At 38.8% G+C, this 19186-nt stretch overlaps 1 protein-coding gene across 1 annotated transcript in view; it reads left to right on the top strand.

Moving 5' to 3' along the window:
* The window catches only part of ERC2 (ELKS/RAB6-interacting/CAST family member 2), a 743930-nt gene that overhangs the window by 422319 nt on the left and 302425 nt on the right, over window positions 1-19186 (top strand). Inside the window, exon 19 of the mRNA XM_044675466.1 lies at window positions 17552-17687. Coding sequence (XP_044531401.1) covers window positions 17552-17687 — 136 coding nt within the window. The remainder of the gene's footprint in view (window positions 1-17551; window positions 17688-19186) is intronic.

Raw genomic sequence — 19186 nt, 5'->3', positions numbered from 1 at the left:
TATATGTATATATATATATATATATATATATATAAATACAGCATAGTCAACAATCATTTCTTCAGCAGTTACTGTGCCCCATTTGGCAGCTTGGAACCTACCAGATAAATACAGAATAGAATAGAAGGAAGATGCTTTAGAGGGAGCCCATGGACTCCTATTCTTTCTCTCTGTTCCTTATCTAACTAATAAGTGATTGAATGCACTGGATGAGGGAGGTTCCTCATCGAGGGGCTCCCTTCTGTAGGGAGATGAGCAGTCTGTGGTAGACAAAATTTGGCATCATCAGAAATGACCTTTTTTCTTGTGTTTCACTCTTTACAGGGTTTCACCTATAACATTTTGCACGTAGCTCACAGTTACCCTGAAAGGAGGAATCAATGATTCTCATTATCCCCATTTTTGCCTGCTCTGAAATGGAAACTTCCACAAGGGATGGAGTTGTCTGTGTTCACCTACCGAGGGGTCTGAAATGGGATTTGAACCCAGGGCTTGATGACTCCAGGCTCCCTACAAGATGCCAAGGTGCCTTTTATCCTTCTGGAAGAATCAAGGCAACGACTGCCTTCTTGATTGTTGCCATCAGAGTTATCCTTGACTCCTCACTGCCACTCGTTCTACATCACCATTCACTTGCCAAATCTTATCAGCCCTGCCTCGATCATCAGTCTTATTCCTCTTCTTCTCCACTCACACAGTCCTGGCTCTTTTTCAGTCTCCCCTACACTATTGCAGTGGCCTTCAGTCTCCTCTTTCACCCATCCTCTTTATGGGCACCAACGTGATTTCCCTAAAGTACAGTAGGTCTGACCGGAACTCCCTTTTCCTACAAACTCTAGTGACTCCTGATCATCTTTTGGTCCTCATTTACCTTCCTGATACTCCTCTCCATGCACTCACTCCTACGTCCATCCACACTAGTCTTCCTGCAATTTCTCCCACATTATAATCCATCTCCCGGGATCACCTAAGTAGCAGAATCAGAATTTGAATCTAAATCCAGTTGTCTTTGCACTTCAGGCTTTGGTCTAATTAGCCTGAACTTGTCAGGTCCTCAAAAACTATATTGCCACGAATACAGATTTTTTTGAAATTATTCTTCGACCCAAGTCCATGTCTGCTCTGACACCACCCTTGTGGCCCTGAGCAAGGATTGCATCGTCTTCCTTTTGAACCATCAACCACATACATCAGAACAATTTCATCTTGTTCTAGTGAATTATTTTAGCTCCAGCACACATGGGTGGAGGTAAGAAAGAGGCAGATTTGGACTCGAAAGCAAACTGCATTAAACAATATTAAAATAGACTTCCTAACAGTGAGCGTTGTCCTAAAGTGGAACTGGCTACTTTGGGAGGTCAGTAAGCCCCCCCAAACTGGGTGTTCTCTACAAGAGCCTCGAGGACCTCTTGGCAGTTACATTGTCTAGAAGGTTGGACTGGATGACCTTAAAGGATGACCCTTCCAACTAAGAGATTGTATTGTTCTTTGATTTCTACCTTTATTTTTAGGCTTCTGTATTGATTTGGCCTTGAAATTTTAAAAGAATAAGTCGTTTAAAACAAAACAAATGTATTGAAACTTTATATTGAATATCAGGTCAACTAATTAAAATTCATTCATATTTTTTTCATATTAACTATTTCAATGCACAAAATTTCACAGGAAATTTCCAGTAACTCTCACTAAGGTCCAGTGGTATTCCATTCACTGTCCATTCATGTTCTCTTCTCTGAAAATGGTAGGAGTTAGTGTGTCCTCTGTTATAGTCTTATTCTTGATACTTTGCATTATTTTATATATTTTGTTCTAGACATTTTTTTATATTCCTCATCCTTGTTGGTCTTAATTACATCATTGTTTTTTATTAAAGTGTGATAGCAAGTCAGTGAACGTCCCTGGGGCTTTTACTAGTTAGAAAGTTGGAATATAAAGCCTCTACTGAAATTTCCAATGCTATATATATCTATGACCTTATGAGTTATCTTAGGCAAAGCAATGAACTTCTTAGGAGCTTAGTTTCCTCAACTGTAAAACAAGGTAGTTGCAGTACGTGGTCTCTGTGTTTCCTTCCAATTCTAAATATAAGATCTTATAAATAATCCCAGTCAAATCACTGAACCTCCCCAGACTTCATTTTCTTCTTCCTGCTATATGAAAGTTTTTCTTTCCAATGTCTCTTCTGATTCTAGATTAATTATCCTAGCACTTTATGCTTCCTTCCTTCCTTCCTTCCTTCCTTCCTCCCTCTGTGGGAAGCCGTTCTATGTAGTAAAACCTTTGGAGAAATAGGATCAAATTTAGGGCCTGTTATCTGGATTCCCTACGTGACCAATCCAGGCTGAGGCAGTCTTTGTGTTTGGTCCTGGTCACTTGAGCCCCAAAAAGGCTCTGGTACCAGCAGGTAGGTTAATCCAAAATCAACTTGATCCCTCCAAAAAGGTTATTAGGAGTCATTTAGAGAAACAGAGTCTGTAACAGATATTTTATCTGGATCCCATTACAAAATCATCGGCAAGTAAAACTGTGTGTATGATTTTCCTGCACTGCATGTCAGGATGCAGACTGAATGGGCCATCTAAGATAAAAATCTGAGGCTCCTCTTTTGACTCAGTCTTTGATCCCCACCTTTCTTAGAATTCTTATTGGAGACCTTTGAAGTGGAGACCAGCATCTACTGAGTTAATGATTCCTTTCCTAACAAATGTTAATCAGATAAGAGTGCATATTCAGATTAGAACTGACTCCTTTAGGATTTGACTGGTGAGCATCTCCCTGGGATATTTCCTCTCCTGGAATTATCCCCTCTGAATTGGGGTTTGGAATTTGACCATTTGTCTTTGCATCTGTATTCTTTAGACTTCAATGGATTATACGTGATTTATTGCCCCTTATCAACTGTGACTTTTTTTACTTGAGAAAGATATATAATAAACTTCGATGCCCGCAGAATTCGGGACAGCATGGGCTAACCACTAGTCTAGTTGTTCTCATTTTCTTTCTCCTGCTTTAACCATCCTATGCCACCACGCCGCTCTGGACCCCAAAAAATCATATAGAGGGACGGCCCCCTATATCCCTCTTTGTTTCTTTTATTTTAAAACCTTACTTTCCATTTTTTAGAATTAATACTATATATTGGTTCCAAGGCAGAAAAGTGATAAGGACTAGGCAATGGGAGTTAAGTGACTTGCCCAGGGTTCCCATCTCTTGGTCTGGCTCTGAATCCAGGGAGCCATTCAACTGTCTCCTCCTCTCCAGTTTTCTTTAAATAGCTTTTTCCCTCCTCATCTCTGCCTTTTGGCTTCCCTGGCTTGTTTAGAATCTCAGGTGAAGTCCAAATATTTCCCAATCCTTAGTTTTAGTGCCTTCCCATTAAGATTAATTTTAATTTCTCTTTTATATATCTCATTTGTTCACAATTGTTTTTTATGTTTGAACATCTCTTCTTTCCCTCTAGCAGTTAATTTTAATGCTCTTATTTCTTTTGCCAGTCTAATCTCTATAACTTGGTCCCTCAAAATTGTCTTAACTCATACTCTTTCATTATCAATGAAGATTAGCATTTTTTCAAGTCATTGTTAGCAACTTCTGATTCATTTATTGAAAATGGTCACATTAATTACTTTGACCATTTGAGCTATTATGTATTGGGAATAAAATCTGTGTTATTTTCACTATTTCTTATTTCTTTAATCTTTTGCATTTTCCATAATTTTTTCTCAATATGTCACTTTTATTTTAAACATATTTTATTGTACTTTTTACCTCAATGAAGTCAGGGACATCTATCTTGTTACTAATAATTACTTCTACTTGTTGAATTGGAAAAAAGAAAGCCAGCTTGTTTATTTCCTTCGATAATAAAAAAGTACTTCCTGGGTCACCATTATTTTTCAGTCCATCCAATCCGATCTTAATTTTCATTTCTGCTTTTCATTTCACATTTGGCATGGTGCCGTCATACAATTTCCTGCTGCTGACATTGTCGAAATTTTTAATGCATTTTTTAAAACCTGGAAATCATTTCCTCATATTTATTCTTTTATTCTATGCCTCATATTTATTCACTTTTCCCATTTATCCCATCCCTACCCACACCAACTTCTACCTATTTATTTATCAGAGATTTTCCTGATTATGTCTTTTCTGGACATTATCTCTTCTCCTTTCTTATTTTGGATACAAGGCAGACAGTTTATATCTTGGTCCTTTCTATCCTCACTATTCTATTCCTAGTTTACACTTATTGCCCATATCATTTCTAATATAGTTTATTATAAAAATGTTCTTATTTGGATTATTAGGACACATTTATTGAGAGCGAGAGTTTACTAAGCACCTACTATGTGCTGGCACATAGTGGGCACTTAATAGATGCGTATAGTATTCAGCTCCCTTCAGCACTCTTTTCATTTACACTATTTTTTAGCAACACAGTCCACTGCTCTTTTTGTTTATTGCACTGTTAATCAGATTATGCCAAGTTCCCCTTGTTTCATTGAATTCCTTGTGTTCATCTTTTCTGGTGGCACAATCATATTTCATTAAGTTCATGTGTCAGAGTTTGTTTAGTCATTCCCCAACTGATGGGCGTCTACTCGATTTCCGTTCGTTGCTCCCCCTGTGAATATGTTGGTATATAGTGAGCTTTTGTTTCTTTATTTGACCTCCTCAGGCACATTTGCCCAGTCCATTACACCAATTTAATAAGAGATTGCTGACAGCTTCATCATAGTGTCACAGAAGAAGGGAGAATTTAAGGTCACGTGGGATGTGTCTGATAGCCTAAGACCAACCAGGGTTCACGTTGGCTCTTATGTGGTCTTTTGCTCGTTCACAGTCACCAGATGGCTGCCGCCATTTTGATTATGGCTTTTTAAAATGGGTATTGATGCTGCCTTTGAAAATCACCAATCCCTGATCTTTCTTTTATTTAGCTCTATTTTTAACTCTTTCAATTCCCATCAAATAGTTTGAATATTCAAATATATTCTTATGCTCTATAACAAAAAAGAAACTGAGATTTTACATTGTCAATTGAATGAACCAATATCTTTAGTGCCTCCATCATCGTATGTAAAATAAATTGGTCACTGAAGAAAACCCAAGTATGGCTCAGGATGGAGAATACCATATAGTTTACTATATGATATACATTTATTAAGTGCCTACTATGTGCCGGACACTGGCCTGAGAGCCGGGGATAGAAATAAGAAAAAGATGATCCCCTCCCTCAAGGAATATATATATATATATATATATATATATATATATATATATATATAGTGAGAGTTGGGGGTAGTGAGGAAAGACACAAAAGGAAGCTTAAAAAGGAGGGGGGAGGAATATGCTTAGCACAGGGCATGGAAATGGTGGAATGGAAACCAGGCAGTACAGATTATAGGAAATACAGAGTTGGAAGGGTTTAAGTGCCCTCTTTAAAGAGAGGCTTTGGGAGGAGGTTTTTGCCCTCTAATCAAAGGGGCAGAGGGAACAAATACTGGAAGAGATGTGAAGACAAAAGCTGAAATAGGGATTAAAACTATGATAAAAACCTCTTGTGCTGCTTTCCAAAGCATGCCCTGATATGTGCTGAGGAGGCGAGGGATGGAGGAAACTGTCTTGGAAAATATCATAACGGGAGTGGGAAGTATATAGCTCTTAAAAGGAAAATATTGCCTACTCATCTGCACTTCTCCAGAGGATGGTTGGGGAAGACTAGATCCTTCCTTGTGCCATGTCTTTGATGAACGTGGAAACCCAGAGCACTGGGGAAGGAGTTGTATATCTGGGTTCTGTTTTCAGGTTCTGCTCCTTTCTAACTCTGTGTGACCTTAGGTAAGTCATTTTGAAGTCGTTGGGTCTCACTTCCCTCAAATGTAAAATGAATGAAGGACCAGAATGAAATGAGAACTAAAGTTCCTCTCAGCTCCAAGTCTGTACTTCCATGAAAGGCTAAGCTCAGGTCCATAGGGAGTGAGCGTCAAAACCCAAATTCACACCTAGCTTTCCACCCTCCAAATCTAGTCCTCTTCTTTCTTGAATATCGGGCATCAGTTTCTTCATTTGCAGAATAAACCAGTTGCCCAGATGACATCCAAGATCTCTTTCATCTCTAAGCCTAAGAGTCAAGCAAGTTATTTGTGCAATTTTCCACGTATATCAGAGGTCTTGAGCATTTTAGTATTTTTAGCGATCTCTTTGGGAGGTCTTTTGAAACCTTTGGAATAATGTTTTAAATGCACAAAATAATATGCCTAGAATCATGAAGGAAGCCAATTCTATTTAAATATAATTATCAGCACATTTAAAAAACAAAAACAAATCCAAAATAAATAAAAAACAAAGTCGTGGGGCTCAGATTGAAAGCCCTTGCGTACCTTCATGGCTCTCTGTCCTTTCATCTTTCCTCTCTTTCAAACTACTGCTTTACTTTTTGGAACTGTCCTAAGGCCCCAACAGTAGTTTCTTAAAGGGAAAGTGCTAATTTTATTAAGAGGTAGCTGTAGCATGAGAATGCTCAAAGGCAAGAAGAGGCAAATGGAAGTAATTGTCTCTGGATGTGCTGGGGGGGCTTTTTAGGCCTTTCCCATCAGGAGGAAGAAGATGCAATGCCAGTGAGGTAACATGCTAATAATTTCCTGGTTTTCAACATTGGAGCCTGGTTGTCTTTCCGGGTGTGGGAAGGGAGAGGACCGTTACCTTGATAATCAGGGAGTTATCTGCACACCCACGGTCCAAGTGACCGAAAGCAGTAGAGAACAGGGCCTGCTATGTGGCAATGTGCATTCTTTGTATGGCTCAGAGAGGGGGGAAAAATCACCAGCATTTAAAAAAAAAGTCCTTATCAGCACAGAGCCTCGTAGAGCTCTCCAATATGGTGGTGATGACATCTGCTTGCATTTGCACCAGACACAAATGAAAAGAGCCTCGGTTACCAGCTGCTCTGCTCCTTACCCAATCCTCCTTGTTGATTATGAGAATTCTGTGTGTGAATCCCAGGGAAGATGACTGGTGGTCCCAAATGCCCATGGAAACCTCCTTATCTGAATGCGTAGCTTGTAGAATTTGAATATTCTCACATTATTGCATATGGCGACCTAGACGGTTGATTGTGGCATGTCGATGACATTTTAATATGATACAAACCTATGAAGAAATTGTTAACAGTGCATGATAGTATGACGCAAAGAGTCCCGAAGAGACCAAAATGTGGGCTGATTCTGCTGTGATGAAACTTGATAGATATTGATATAAAGAAATATATGTAGGTTCAAAAAATGTCTTCACCTGAGCCAGATAATCAGAGATATGATTAGAAAGTAATCTGTCTGATAAAATATTGGGGGCTTTTAAAAATGGGTTGAAAGCTCACTAGTAGCTAATGGTGTGATTTCATTGTCGTTTAGTTGTCTTAGTGATGCCTAACTCTTTGTGACCCCGTTTGGAGTTTTCTTGGCAAAGATCCTTGAGCGGTTTGCTGTATCCTTCTCCAGCTCATTTTACAGATGAGGAAGCTGAGGCAAACAGGATGTGAAATGATTTATCCAGAGTGATACAGCTAGCAAAACTCTGAGGATAGATTTGAACTCAGGTCTTCTTGTCTCCAGGTCTGGTGCTCTATCCACCGTTCTACCTTGCTGCCAATGGTAGGATATAGCATTCAAAACACTTGACCATAGGGTTAGATTATAAAAAGCATTCTGATAGGTTAGAATATTGTGATGAATTTTATCAGATAAGACTCAGACAGAATCACTGTAAAGCCTTAAATATGGATCCAGAAAGGCAAATTCTCAACTAGAAGACTAAATGGGTATGGGTAGTGTGAAGATTAAAATTAATATATGAGAGCTAAATATTATATTTTTATTAAGTTTTATTAGTAATAAACTAACAAAAGAACTAATTAGAAGGTACTAATTAGCCTGCTCCTAAGAGCAAAAGAGAAAGAACAAGGCAGAGCCTCAGAACTTATATAAAACATGACCACACAAACGTAGACAAAAGGAAAAGCATTATAGGTAATACAGAAAGGAAGTTTGGGTACTATAGTTTTTAGGGATTCAGATATTTCTATCTATACAGTAGATTTCTGTTTCCTAAAAATGATTTGGAGATTTAAGTGCCTTGCAAGGTCGATAAGAAATAATGACATTGAGAACCAGAAAGAAGATTATGGGATCTTGGAGTCACTGAGAAAGACATTGTTTGGAGGAATGAGGAAGTGATTTTCCCTTCCCTCTCTGTCCTGGCCAAATGTCATAGGAAGCATGGGAATGGCCATTTAGAAAAAGCATTGATTTTTACCAGAAGAGAAATGGGCCATGAGCCCATGCCATATAAGGACCTAGGAAGGAACTGATAATGTTTTCCTGAAGAAAAGGTCCAAAGAGGCCATAAAAGCTACTTTCAAGTATTTAAAGGACTTTCAGGTGCAAGAGGGATTCATCTTATCTCCTTAGATTCCCATCCATTTTATCTCATACTTTGAAAAATAGATGACTGCTTAACTGGAGACCACCGTTGAAATCTAGAACTTGGCATGGCAAAGTAGACCAACACTCAGTGGGTATGGACTCAAATAGAGCCACTGATAATTAGTGTCTTTGTGACATTGGATAAATCACTTCACATCCTTGAACCTTAATTTCCTTATCTGAAAAAGAGGGTCAGAGTACATAGCCACTGAAATCCCTTCTATCTTTAGCTCTAAGAAAACTGTGGATGGAACTAAAAATTCTGATGGTAGGGTATAAGCATCACATTAATGTTATTAGAAACGTTATTTTGTAGTTAATCCAAGGCTTCATCATTGTTTGACAAATCTTTCAGGTTATTTTTAATGTCAAAGAAAATGTTGCTTGAATTTTATATTTACAAAAGGAAAAAGCTTACCCTCCTCTTTCCTGTCCTCTTATTTTTCCTCTCCCTCTCCACTTCTGCCCTTTAGCCCAATTCATTGCTCATTAATGTTGGAGGAGCTTTGTGTTAGACTGCAAAGGATCCTGGATGTAAGAGTAAAGAGATCTGGATTATAGACCTTGTGCTCTTACCAATTAGTTCTCTGCTCTTTGATAAGTCCATCGGGTTCTCTGATTCAGTGATTTCTCATCTGGAATAATCCTTCCACTTCTTATATTTCACCAATTTCCTCCTCTTTTCACCACTTTCATTTGTTATTTGTTGTTCTCCTTCATAGGGCTGAGTTTTAGAAAGGGATTGAATGATGTGAAAACTGTAAAGAATATACATTTATTGTTGATGTATGTTTTCATGGAGAAAGTACTTGGAAAAGTTTGGTTGATGCTAGAATTATTCCTGGGAGCTCCGCCATCGTGATATACATAAGTTTCTATGGTTAAAGTGGTTTTGGAAGAACCTCAGGAACTTTGGCATGATGGGGAAGGAGATTTGGGCTCCATGGGGAAGAAGTGAAGTTTCCTTCCCCACCCCCCAGGCAGAATATGAATTTGACATGAAAAGAAAAAAGATTCCAGAGGACTTTGAAGATCAAAAGGAGATGGAAAGAGGAATTATTTCCCATTCTTCTAGATGAGTGATCTAGAAAAGCTTCATTGTGCCAATGAAGTGATCATCGTTTTTACCTAATTACTTTTGTCCTGTGGGGCAGAAAGGCTTCTTACCCAGATGAAATCACAGATCCTTGACATATTGACGCATGTCGTGGGCTGCGGTCTGCAATGTTGGACAGAATGTCCTCACTGGTGAGATCACTGGTCCATTGGAGTGGGGAAGCATTTGTAGACACCCTAATTGTAGTGGCGGTTTTCAGCTTCAGGCCAGATTACCTGGACCCAACTTACACTCTTACCAGATCATGTATTTAAGGTGCTCTGCTAACCCTACAGTGATAAATCAATATGAATTACTGTTAGTGGAGTTGGTGCAGGGGAATTAGTTCTGCTTGGCATATAAAACTTTGGGAAGCTATCAAAACCTACTTACTCTTCCCCCCCCAAGCAGTCTAGCCAAAGCTGGAAGAGATGCAGGGTCTGTGATTCCTTCCCATGCTCAGGGTCAAGCTGAGGGAATTCTTAGAAAGGGAGGTCTTCTTTCATTGTCTTTTCCAGTTTGTACTGGTAGAGAACCTGCTTCAGAGTCAGGAACAAGTTCAAGAAGGCTGTTGCTCTTCTTGTCATTGTGGAAAAGTATGAAGCCCTCAGGTTTTTCCCAAAGATTCCTGGACCTTTAGGAATTTTTCCCAAGGGAGAGTACTGTGGGCCAGCAAGACTTTATAACAAAACATTGCATTGTCTTTCCTGCTGCCAGGCAAGATGTGCCTAGGCAGGCAGCCATTTCAAATAGATTGTCTTGACTTAAGTCAGTGTTTGGGGAGATCTGGTTGTCCATGACTGGTGTCAAGCCAAGAGCCTTTAAATCCACACTGCTGAGCCTGTTGAGTGGGCTCTGTTCTTTTTTATGATAATTAACATTTGGGGTGCATGCAAAGTAAGGTTTTTTGATGAGAAGCATCTAATTCCTTCCAAATGGTCTTTGTAAGAATTAGAAGTGGCCTGTTCATCTCCTTGTGACCAGCATTTATGGAGTTCCAGCCATCTCCATAGTAGTCTGCTGGACAGTTTCGGAGTTGGCCGCTATGGAGGAAATACCGTAGCGTGCCCTTAGGATACCTTCTAAGATGAGTAAGACAAGAACTCAAATAACCCACAGAGTCAGCGACGGTTTTGGTAAAGAGGACTGAGACAGCTTAGTAGTGCCAAGCTGGACTTGGCTCCATGAAGACATACATAAAGCCTAGATGCCAATGATGACGACTCAATTAATCAATGTTTATTAAGCTCCTACAATGTACGAGGCACTGTGTGCCAAGTGCTGGGGGTACAGAAAGAGGCAAAAGGCAGTACCCGACATCAGCATGCTGATGATCTAATCAGAGACACAACTACAAACAAGTATATTCAAAGCAAGCTATATAACAGGATAAATAGGAGACCCTGAGTTGTGAGAAGGCACTAGAAGAAAGGATGATTGGAAAAGGTTTCCCATAGAAGACGAGATTTTAGTTGTCACTTAAAGGAATCCATGGAAACTAGGAGACAGAACATTTCAGCATGGGGGACAGCCAGAGAAAATAGCCAAGAGATGGAGGTCTCATTTGGGAAACAGTTCAGAAGCCAACGTCACTAGATCAAAGAGTACATGCTTAGGAGAGTAAGGTGGTTGATGATGAAGACAGATAGATTTAGAATCAGTTTGAATCTCACTTCTGCCACTTACTACCTATATCACCTTGAATGCAATTATTATCTCCATTTTATAGAGGAGAAAACTGATCCTTAGAGACTTGCCCAGAGTCAGAACCTCCTCTGACCTCAGTTTCCTCTTCTAAAAAATAAGGAAGATGAGCTGGAAGCTCTCTTAAGTTTCCTTCTGCTGAGTATTGGATAAGGTCACTGGATATTTTTAGTCTGGAGAAAAGAAGATTTTGTGAGAAAAGGGATGAAAGCTGTCTTTAAATTCTTGAACGGCTGTCATGTAAAAGGATGACAGACTTGTTTTCTTCTGTCTCTAGTGCAAGAACTAGGAGTAATGGCTGGAAGTAGCCTAGAGAAAAATTTAGGCTTTGTGTCTTCAAAAACTTGTTAATAATGAGAGCTGTCCAAAAGTGAAACAAAGTGCCTCTTGCTAGCTGAAAATCATATAGGAAAGATTGTATGATAACTTTATGGCCTGTGTTGGAATGGAGATGCCATTTCTTATTTAAAAACCTTCGCGTTTTCATGCTCATCTTTAAAAATGTGCCTTTTATTCAGTATGGGTGCGTCTTGTCAAATAATGTAAATAAACAATTGGCAGTCATCAAGTATAAAACAAATACAAATTTTTAAAAAATTGTCCATCAAAATAAAATTTGTGAGTGTGGAAATAATGTGCTAGAGGGCTGCTGAGGTTTCTTCTAAATGGGAGATTCTACAAAAGGGTTCTTAGGATCATGATCATGTAATCCTTTGTGTGGATGAAGAAGAGTGCTTCAATGCCCCTCACCAGAAGGTGAATCCTTGCAAAAACAAGGGGCGGTTTTGTCTGTATGTACCAGCTTGACCCACTTGCATTCACCTGCTACATGGCTTAGGCTGGAGAAGAGTATGGGAGAGTTATCTTCGAGGATTTGTAGGAATGCCGCAAAGAGGAGTTTGACTTATTCCATTTGCCCCCAAGTTGCAGAAACAATATTGGGAGAACTTAAAAAGAAGGAAATTTAGATTTAGTATCAGAAAAAACTCACTACAATCTGCACCATCCCAAAACACGATGGTCTAACATGAAATACGATGTCATTGGAGGTAGTCAAGCTCATCTGGATGACTACTTCTCAGGAGTGTCATAGGGAGAAATAATTGATGAAGTCTCTTCCAGTTATGAAATTGTTTCCTTACAACTTAATCTTTTTTAATGCTTACTTTCTGTCTTAGAATCAACCAATATTAAGTACTTTCAAAGCAGAAGAGTGGTAAGGACTAGGCAATGGGGGTTAAGTGACTTGTCCAGAGACATACAGCTAGGAAATATCTGAGGTCACATTTGAGCCCAAGACCTTCTGTCTCCAGGGCTGGCTCTTAATCCACTGAGCCACCTAACTACTTCCTTTTAACATTCTTTAACATACTTTTAATGTCCAGGTTATCCTAACTGCCTTGTTTATAACATATATGTATGCTATATATATGTACATATATAAACACATTATAAGTATTTGTAGACTTAGGAGAAAGGAGAAGAATAGAGGATGATAGTGGTTATGCATGAGAATGAAACATTAAAGCATGAGGATCTTGGAAAGTGGAAATAGAATTAAGGTAATTGGAGAAGAAGTTGCCTTTGGGGAAGGCTCACTCCTCTAAGGTTGGAGGAAAAGAAGAGAGGACAGGGTCCTGAGAGAATTATAACAGTGGATGGGGAGTTAAGGTCCCATTGATCTTTGCAATAAATAGTAGGTAATACTTCCTCCTGACAGCTAGGGAAGAAGGGATAGAGTTGAGGTCTTGAGGAGAGAAGAGAAAGCTTGACAAGCCATGGTGAAAGCTTGGTAGCAATTCAATAAAGGAAGAGAAAAGGAGAAGCTATCAGCTAGTTGGGGTAAGTATCATTCAGCAGTCTAAGAGCAGGCAGGACTCTTTCCTTACCCTTTCTCCTTAAAATCCCCTGATTTTTTAAAAGTTCAGTTTGGGGAACACCTTCTATGCAAAGTCTGTCCTAATCTACTCAGGTATGCAGGTCTGATCGTAGCCAGGAACATCGCTAGCTTTGATGTTCAACCTGAGGAAAGAGCTTCATCGTTATGGGGTGAGACAGCTATTGAAGGAACACTGTGTCTTCATCTGCAGGTGATAGGCTTACCAATCACAGCACCCACCATCTGTGATGGAGAGAGTAGCAGATGCTATGGATAAGATAACCCATAAATAAATCCTGTACTTTAGTTCCAGTGGGAGACCAGAAAAGCTGGGATTCTCCACTGCAAACGTACTATCTATATTATCCTGAGTAAAAGATGACTAATAATAGGCTGTATTTTTGGTGACCTTCAGTGTAGCCCTATAGTTGAGGAACTGATGGAAATTTGATTTCTGGTGGGGAACAACTAGGATTTGATGTCCCTTGGGTGATGGGCTTAGCAGAAGGCATGACAATGACATCAGAAGACAACTACTGAATCTCAAGTGTACGTTGTACTTGCATATAAGCTTGGATTTCTTGTATCCCCTGAGTGTGCTCACCTCCAAGCAGATACCCAGGCCACTTGCATTCCTTGTTTGTGTATGCCCCACATTAGATCCCTTTAAGTCCATTCTTCCCATTGAAAGCATGTTTATTTATTGAAGAAAAAACTCAGTGTTTATGGGGAGAATGTTCTGTTGTCACTTTTATTACTACACTATTTCATTAAATGCCTTTTCTGGGAACAAGTTTTAATATTCAGTTGTCTAGTAAAAGTAAACACGTCAGTAGGGCTGGGTGAGCTGTGATTGGGAGAGGATTCTGACCTACAACATACCTGAAACTTGGTATAGCATTTTTCTCAAGCCTAGGGATCAGCAACGTCTGATATCACTTATTTACTAAAGAAATTGAATACTTTTTCTAGCAAAATGTAAGCGCCTTGAGGTTAGGGATTATGTTTTATTTTTGTATCCTCAGGACATAATACCTCAGGACAATAATGCATACAGTAGATACTTGATAAATACTTGGTGAATTGAGTTATTAAAAAATGACAGGAATTAGGGGAGAGAGTGAGAGAGATAGAGACACAGAAAGCAAGCAAGGAATAGATAGATAGATAGATAGATAGATAGATAGATAGATAGATAGATAGATAGACAGATGGATAGATAGATAGACGGATGAAAGGATGGATGGATAGACTGATGGGCAGATAGCTAGCTAGATAGAGGCAAAGAAACAGAGAGAGCAAGAGAGAGAGGAGCAGGGGATGGAGGCAAGGTGGCAGAATATCTAGCAGATAAGTCACAAACAGCAAGAATGGACTCCAACAGAAAGGTTAATGAGTGGTAACCATGGAGCAGGATTTTGGGGGTGGCAAGAGCATCTTGACCTTATCCCTGGGCTTTGAGAGATTGGGTATTTTAACGAGTAACCATCTAATGCCAATATATATATATATATATATGTATATATATATATATATATATATATAAAGAATTATGGAAAATCTCTTCTAATTTTCAAGTTGAATTGGGAGCATTTGCTATGGAAAATAATCCCTCTGTCTTCCCAAGAGCTGGAACTGTAGACTGTTTTCGCTGGTCAGTAATAAAGCTTGCCAGCTGAAAGTCAATTTCTTCTTAGTTACTAATTTTGGAAGCTTATGTTCCTTGGTTTGTGAGGCTGCCTTTTGGAGAAAGAGGTCTGTGTTAAAGGGAGACTCCAGTCGCACCCCTGGGTTCTTCTCCCTCATAGACTCAGTAATGGCGGCCAGTATCTTTTGACATTGGTTTTCATTATGGCATTTCTTTGAAGAAAAGAATCCACCCCAAGGAAAGATGAAGTTACCTCATAGGGAGTAGCTCAGCCTTGAGATACCCCTCCCCAACAACACCACAGTTATCACTCTGGGTAGCTGAGATAGGAGGATTAGGAATTTGGGAAGAGGGCCTCAATGCTTCTTTTCCTTCTGAGACATCATCCTAAAAGAATGCTCTGGTTGACCCTACATACCATACCTTGTACATTTATAGAGTCGTAATTAAGAGAAGTCATGGGTCCAACAGATTGATTTATGAGCTCTGGGTTTATTTGAGCATTTGTGGTCAGATGCAGGGGCCAATGACGTGGTTGCACAGTTCAGTTTTTTTTCCCCTTTTTTAATTCTTGAAGGTCTTTGAGTTCTTAGAAGGAAAATGATTATCTTAATTCCTTTGGCAAAGTTATTTGATTCTCTGCATGGCAACTCTATTCTAGTCTTCTCTTAATGCCTCTGTTTTTCTATCTATGTACTCCAATAGGTCCCAGACTTCATTGCTGTAGCAACTTCCTTCTCTGGGACCAAGACATAATATTTGTGCCTCTTAGTTTGGTGCAAGTTTTGTTCATATCCTTCATGATGTCCCTCATAGAAGATGCTTTCAGCATGCTAGAAGACTTCCAATAAACATTTATGAAGAACCTTCTAGGGAAAGTAGGGGATGCCGTAGTTCATAGAGGGCCAGGTCTAGAGGCAGGAGTTTAGATCTAATTTCAAATCTGGCCTCAGACACTTATTAGCTGTGTGACCCTGTCACTTTACCTTGTCTGCCTCAGTTTTTCATCTCTCAAATGAGCTGGAGGAGTAAATGGCAAGCCACTTCAGTATCTTTGCCAAGAAAACACCAAATGAGGTCACAAAGAATCAGGCACAACTGCACAACAACAAAGAACCTATTGTGTGCCAGGCTCTGTGCTAAGTACTGATTTCATGAAGAATGACAAAACAAAAATAGACAAAATGAAGCAAGTAAACAAACAAGCAATAGCTACAACAACAGCAATCACCAAAAAAACATTCCCTGCTTCATCTAGTTAATTAAGGCGATAGAGAAGAAAGAAGATTAAATTTTGCAGTTGGAAGACCTGGATTCAATCCTACCTCATATATTTAGGTTTTAATAACCCAGTTACTTTGTCTTTGAGAAAAATAACCTAACATTTATAAGCCTTGGTTTCCTCATCTGTAAAGATTGGGTTCTATGGATTTTCCAGTCTTTTCCAACTTTTGATTGATTAAATCTGGATATGTTATTTATGACAACACTGACCAAAGTTTCAGTGAAATCTAGGCTTTGAACATAATTTATTTTAGAATTTCCTCCTTCCATACTCTACAAATATTTTTTATTGAATTTGTTCATTAGATCTCTTTTTAAAAAATCAATGTTTTGAAACAACAAATGTTATTTCAGCAATTGCGGTCACTACAGTAATAAAAATGTTATCCTAGATCATACATGGCGGTACTGGGGTACCATTCGGCACAAACCATGTGCCCCGGATTTTCACTGTTCTTCTTTAACTTTCTCATTAGCCAGCTTATCTTAAAATCCTGATCTTTGGCATTTTGACGTGTTCAGCATATCCTTGTGATCCATGATTCTTTTTCTTGACATAATTCATTTAGAGACCATGTACTTCAGGGAGAACAGAGCAGGGCTGGGAGTCTGGGATTCAATCCACATTTGACAAATATTTTTTTAATTATTTACTTCATGAACATGATACTATGCTAGATACTGGGAATACATACATTAAAACAAGAGATTTCCTTTTCACAATAAGATTCCATCATATTGAGGGGAGACAACATATACCCAACGATACAAATGCAAAGTAATGCCATATAAGTTCAAGAGGGAGCAAAGCTATTGGTAGATGAGAAACAGAGAGAAGGGAACAAGGATTTATTGAGCATCTATTATGTTCTGGGCATTGTACCAACTATTCAACAAATATTGCTTCATTCGATCCTTATACCAACCCTTGGGGAAATATGGTATTATTATCCCCATTTTACAGTTGAGGAGACTAAGGCATAAAGAGGTTAAGTGTTTTGCCAAGGGTAATATAGCTAGTGAGTCTCTGAAGCAAGATTTGAACCCAGATCTTCCTGGTTCTGGGCCCAATCCTCTATTTACCGAGCCATCTAGCTACTTGTGTACTAGTGCCATGATACTGGAAAAAAAAATCCTCCCCCTCTGTTTCTCAAGTGGCCCTCTTAAGATTTATCTACTAAACCATAGACATTATTGCTGGAAAGTATCATAACAATGAAACCACGAACCCTGGATGTATATGTGTAAAAGGTTAATGTACAGCCCATTTAGCCCCAAGAGTTGTAATTATTCAAGAGGAGTAATTGAAGCTAGTTTTAACTGTTCTTTTAAAAATTTTAATAATGTAAGATTTTATTCTATTTCATCCATTTCTACTCTATAGTTATTGAAATAGTACAATGGGCTTGGTTCTCACACTCCTGGAATTCACAAGTATTAATGTATGCTTTTCTTAGACATATGAAGGATCAAAATAAGAAAGTGGCAAACCTTAAGCACAACCAACAGCTGGAAAAAAAGAAGAATGCCCAGTTATTGGAAGAAGTTCGAAGGAGAGAGGATAACATGACAGATAACTCCCAGCATTTACAGGTAAGCTTGTTCATTGGTTCTCAAAATTAGCCATGAAATCTTTTGTCCTTGGATGTTGGCATTATTTGGCTGATGATGCCTAGAATTGTGTCTCATTAAATCTTATTCTGTTGAAACCAGCATGTGTAAAATGTGATCCCTTAATTAAAGTTAATTTTCAAAATGGTGCTGAGAAAAGCAAAAACATAAAAAAACTAACCCCATCAATGACCTCATCATCTGGGGTCATTTTTACTTTAAAGGAAGAGAAAGATGAGCACTTTTACCTCTGCCTGTCAATTCAGTATCATCCCTACCTTAATCAAATATAATGGGAAATGGAAATGTGTGTTTTTAATTTCCCTAAAGACCTTTGTTTTCAAATATGACTCTCTGATTTGGTTCCATTATGCATCTTTTCTCAGTAGGGATCTATTCAAAGATTGATGAACTGTTAAAAAATTCCATTCTCAAGATTTTTGTTTAGATATTAAGATTGATGCGAATTGTACTTTGTCCTTGTATAATGGAAATCCCCATTGTGGGAAGCATATTTCCCAAAAATCAGAGTCCCCAGCAACATAGAACACATTTGGGGAAAGGAAAGTATCTATATAACCTTGTGCTCATTAAAAATAGTGTAGCTAGAAGACAAGCCAACTCAGTTTAATAGAACAAGCATTTATTATGTGCCTGTTGTGTGCCAGGCAAGAGAGAATATTCCATATAAGGATATGCTACAGTGTATGCCTAAGTGGAGGCTGCCATGCTTGACTTTGGTTCCAGGTTATATTAAATTCTACATTAAAAGCGTTCACATATAAACAGTGTTTCAGTGTTCAGAAAGGAATTTACATAACTTTTCCATTTGTCCTTCACAGTAGTCCTCATGAGATAGCTAGCTACTCCATGGATTTGCCTGTTGGCTGTCCCATTAGTCCTTGAGCTAACTCAGATGGCGAGAACCATATATGTGCCTTTCTTTTCATCCCTACTGCTTAGGATAATGCCTCAGTGTAAGGGGTTAACAGACAGTTGCTTAATAAACATTTATTAAGCGCCTACTAAGTACTGGGTTCTGTGTTAAGAACAAAGGAAAACATAAATAGTCCCTACCTTCAAGGAAGTCAGTCTCATAGGGGAGACAACTATGCATTTAAAACATTTAGACAAGATAAACCAGAGGTGATGGGAGAGAAGAGTACAATTAAAGGCTTTTTGACCAATCAATTGACATTGGGAAGGAACTATGGCTTAGCAGAACAAGAACTTGTCTTAAAGAAAGAACAACCTGAATCTGAATCCTGCTTATAGCACATACTGGCTTTTGGACCCTGCCAAGTTTTTTAATTTTTCTTAGAGAGTGCCCTAGCAACTAGCTGATCTGAAGTAGTAGAGGGACTCTATGCATTTGAGAGATTCATGTACCAATGAATTCCCAGGTCCAGGCTCTGTTCTTATGTGGAAACTTTCTCACCAAAATGAAGTGACTCATTTAGAGTGACTCAGCCAATCAGTGT

The sequence above is a fragment of the Gracilinanus agilis genome, chromosome 1, assembly GCF_016433145.1.
Source record: "Gracilinanus agilis isolate LMUSP501 chromosome 1, AgileGrace, whole genome shotgun sequence".
Classification (NCBI taxonomy): domain Eukaryota; kingdom Metazoa; phylum Chordata; class Mammalia; order Didelphimorphia; family Didelphidae; genus Gracilinanus; species Gracilinanus agilis.
The sequence above is the reverse complement of the archived record's forward strand: the minus strand, read 5'-3'. Positions and strand labels throughout refer to the sequence as shown.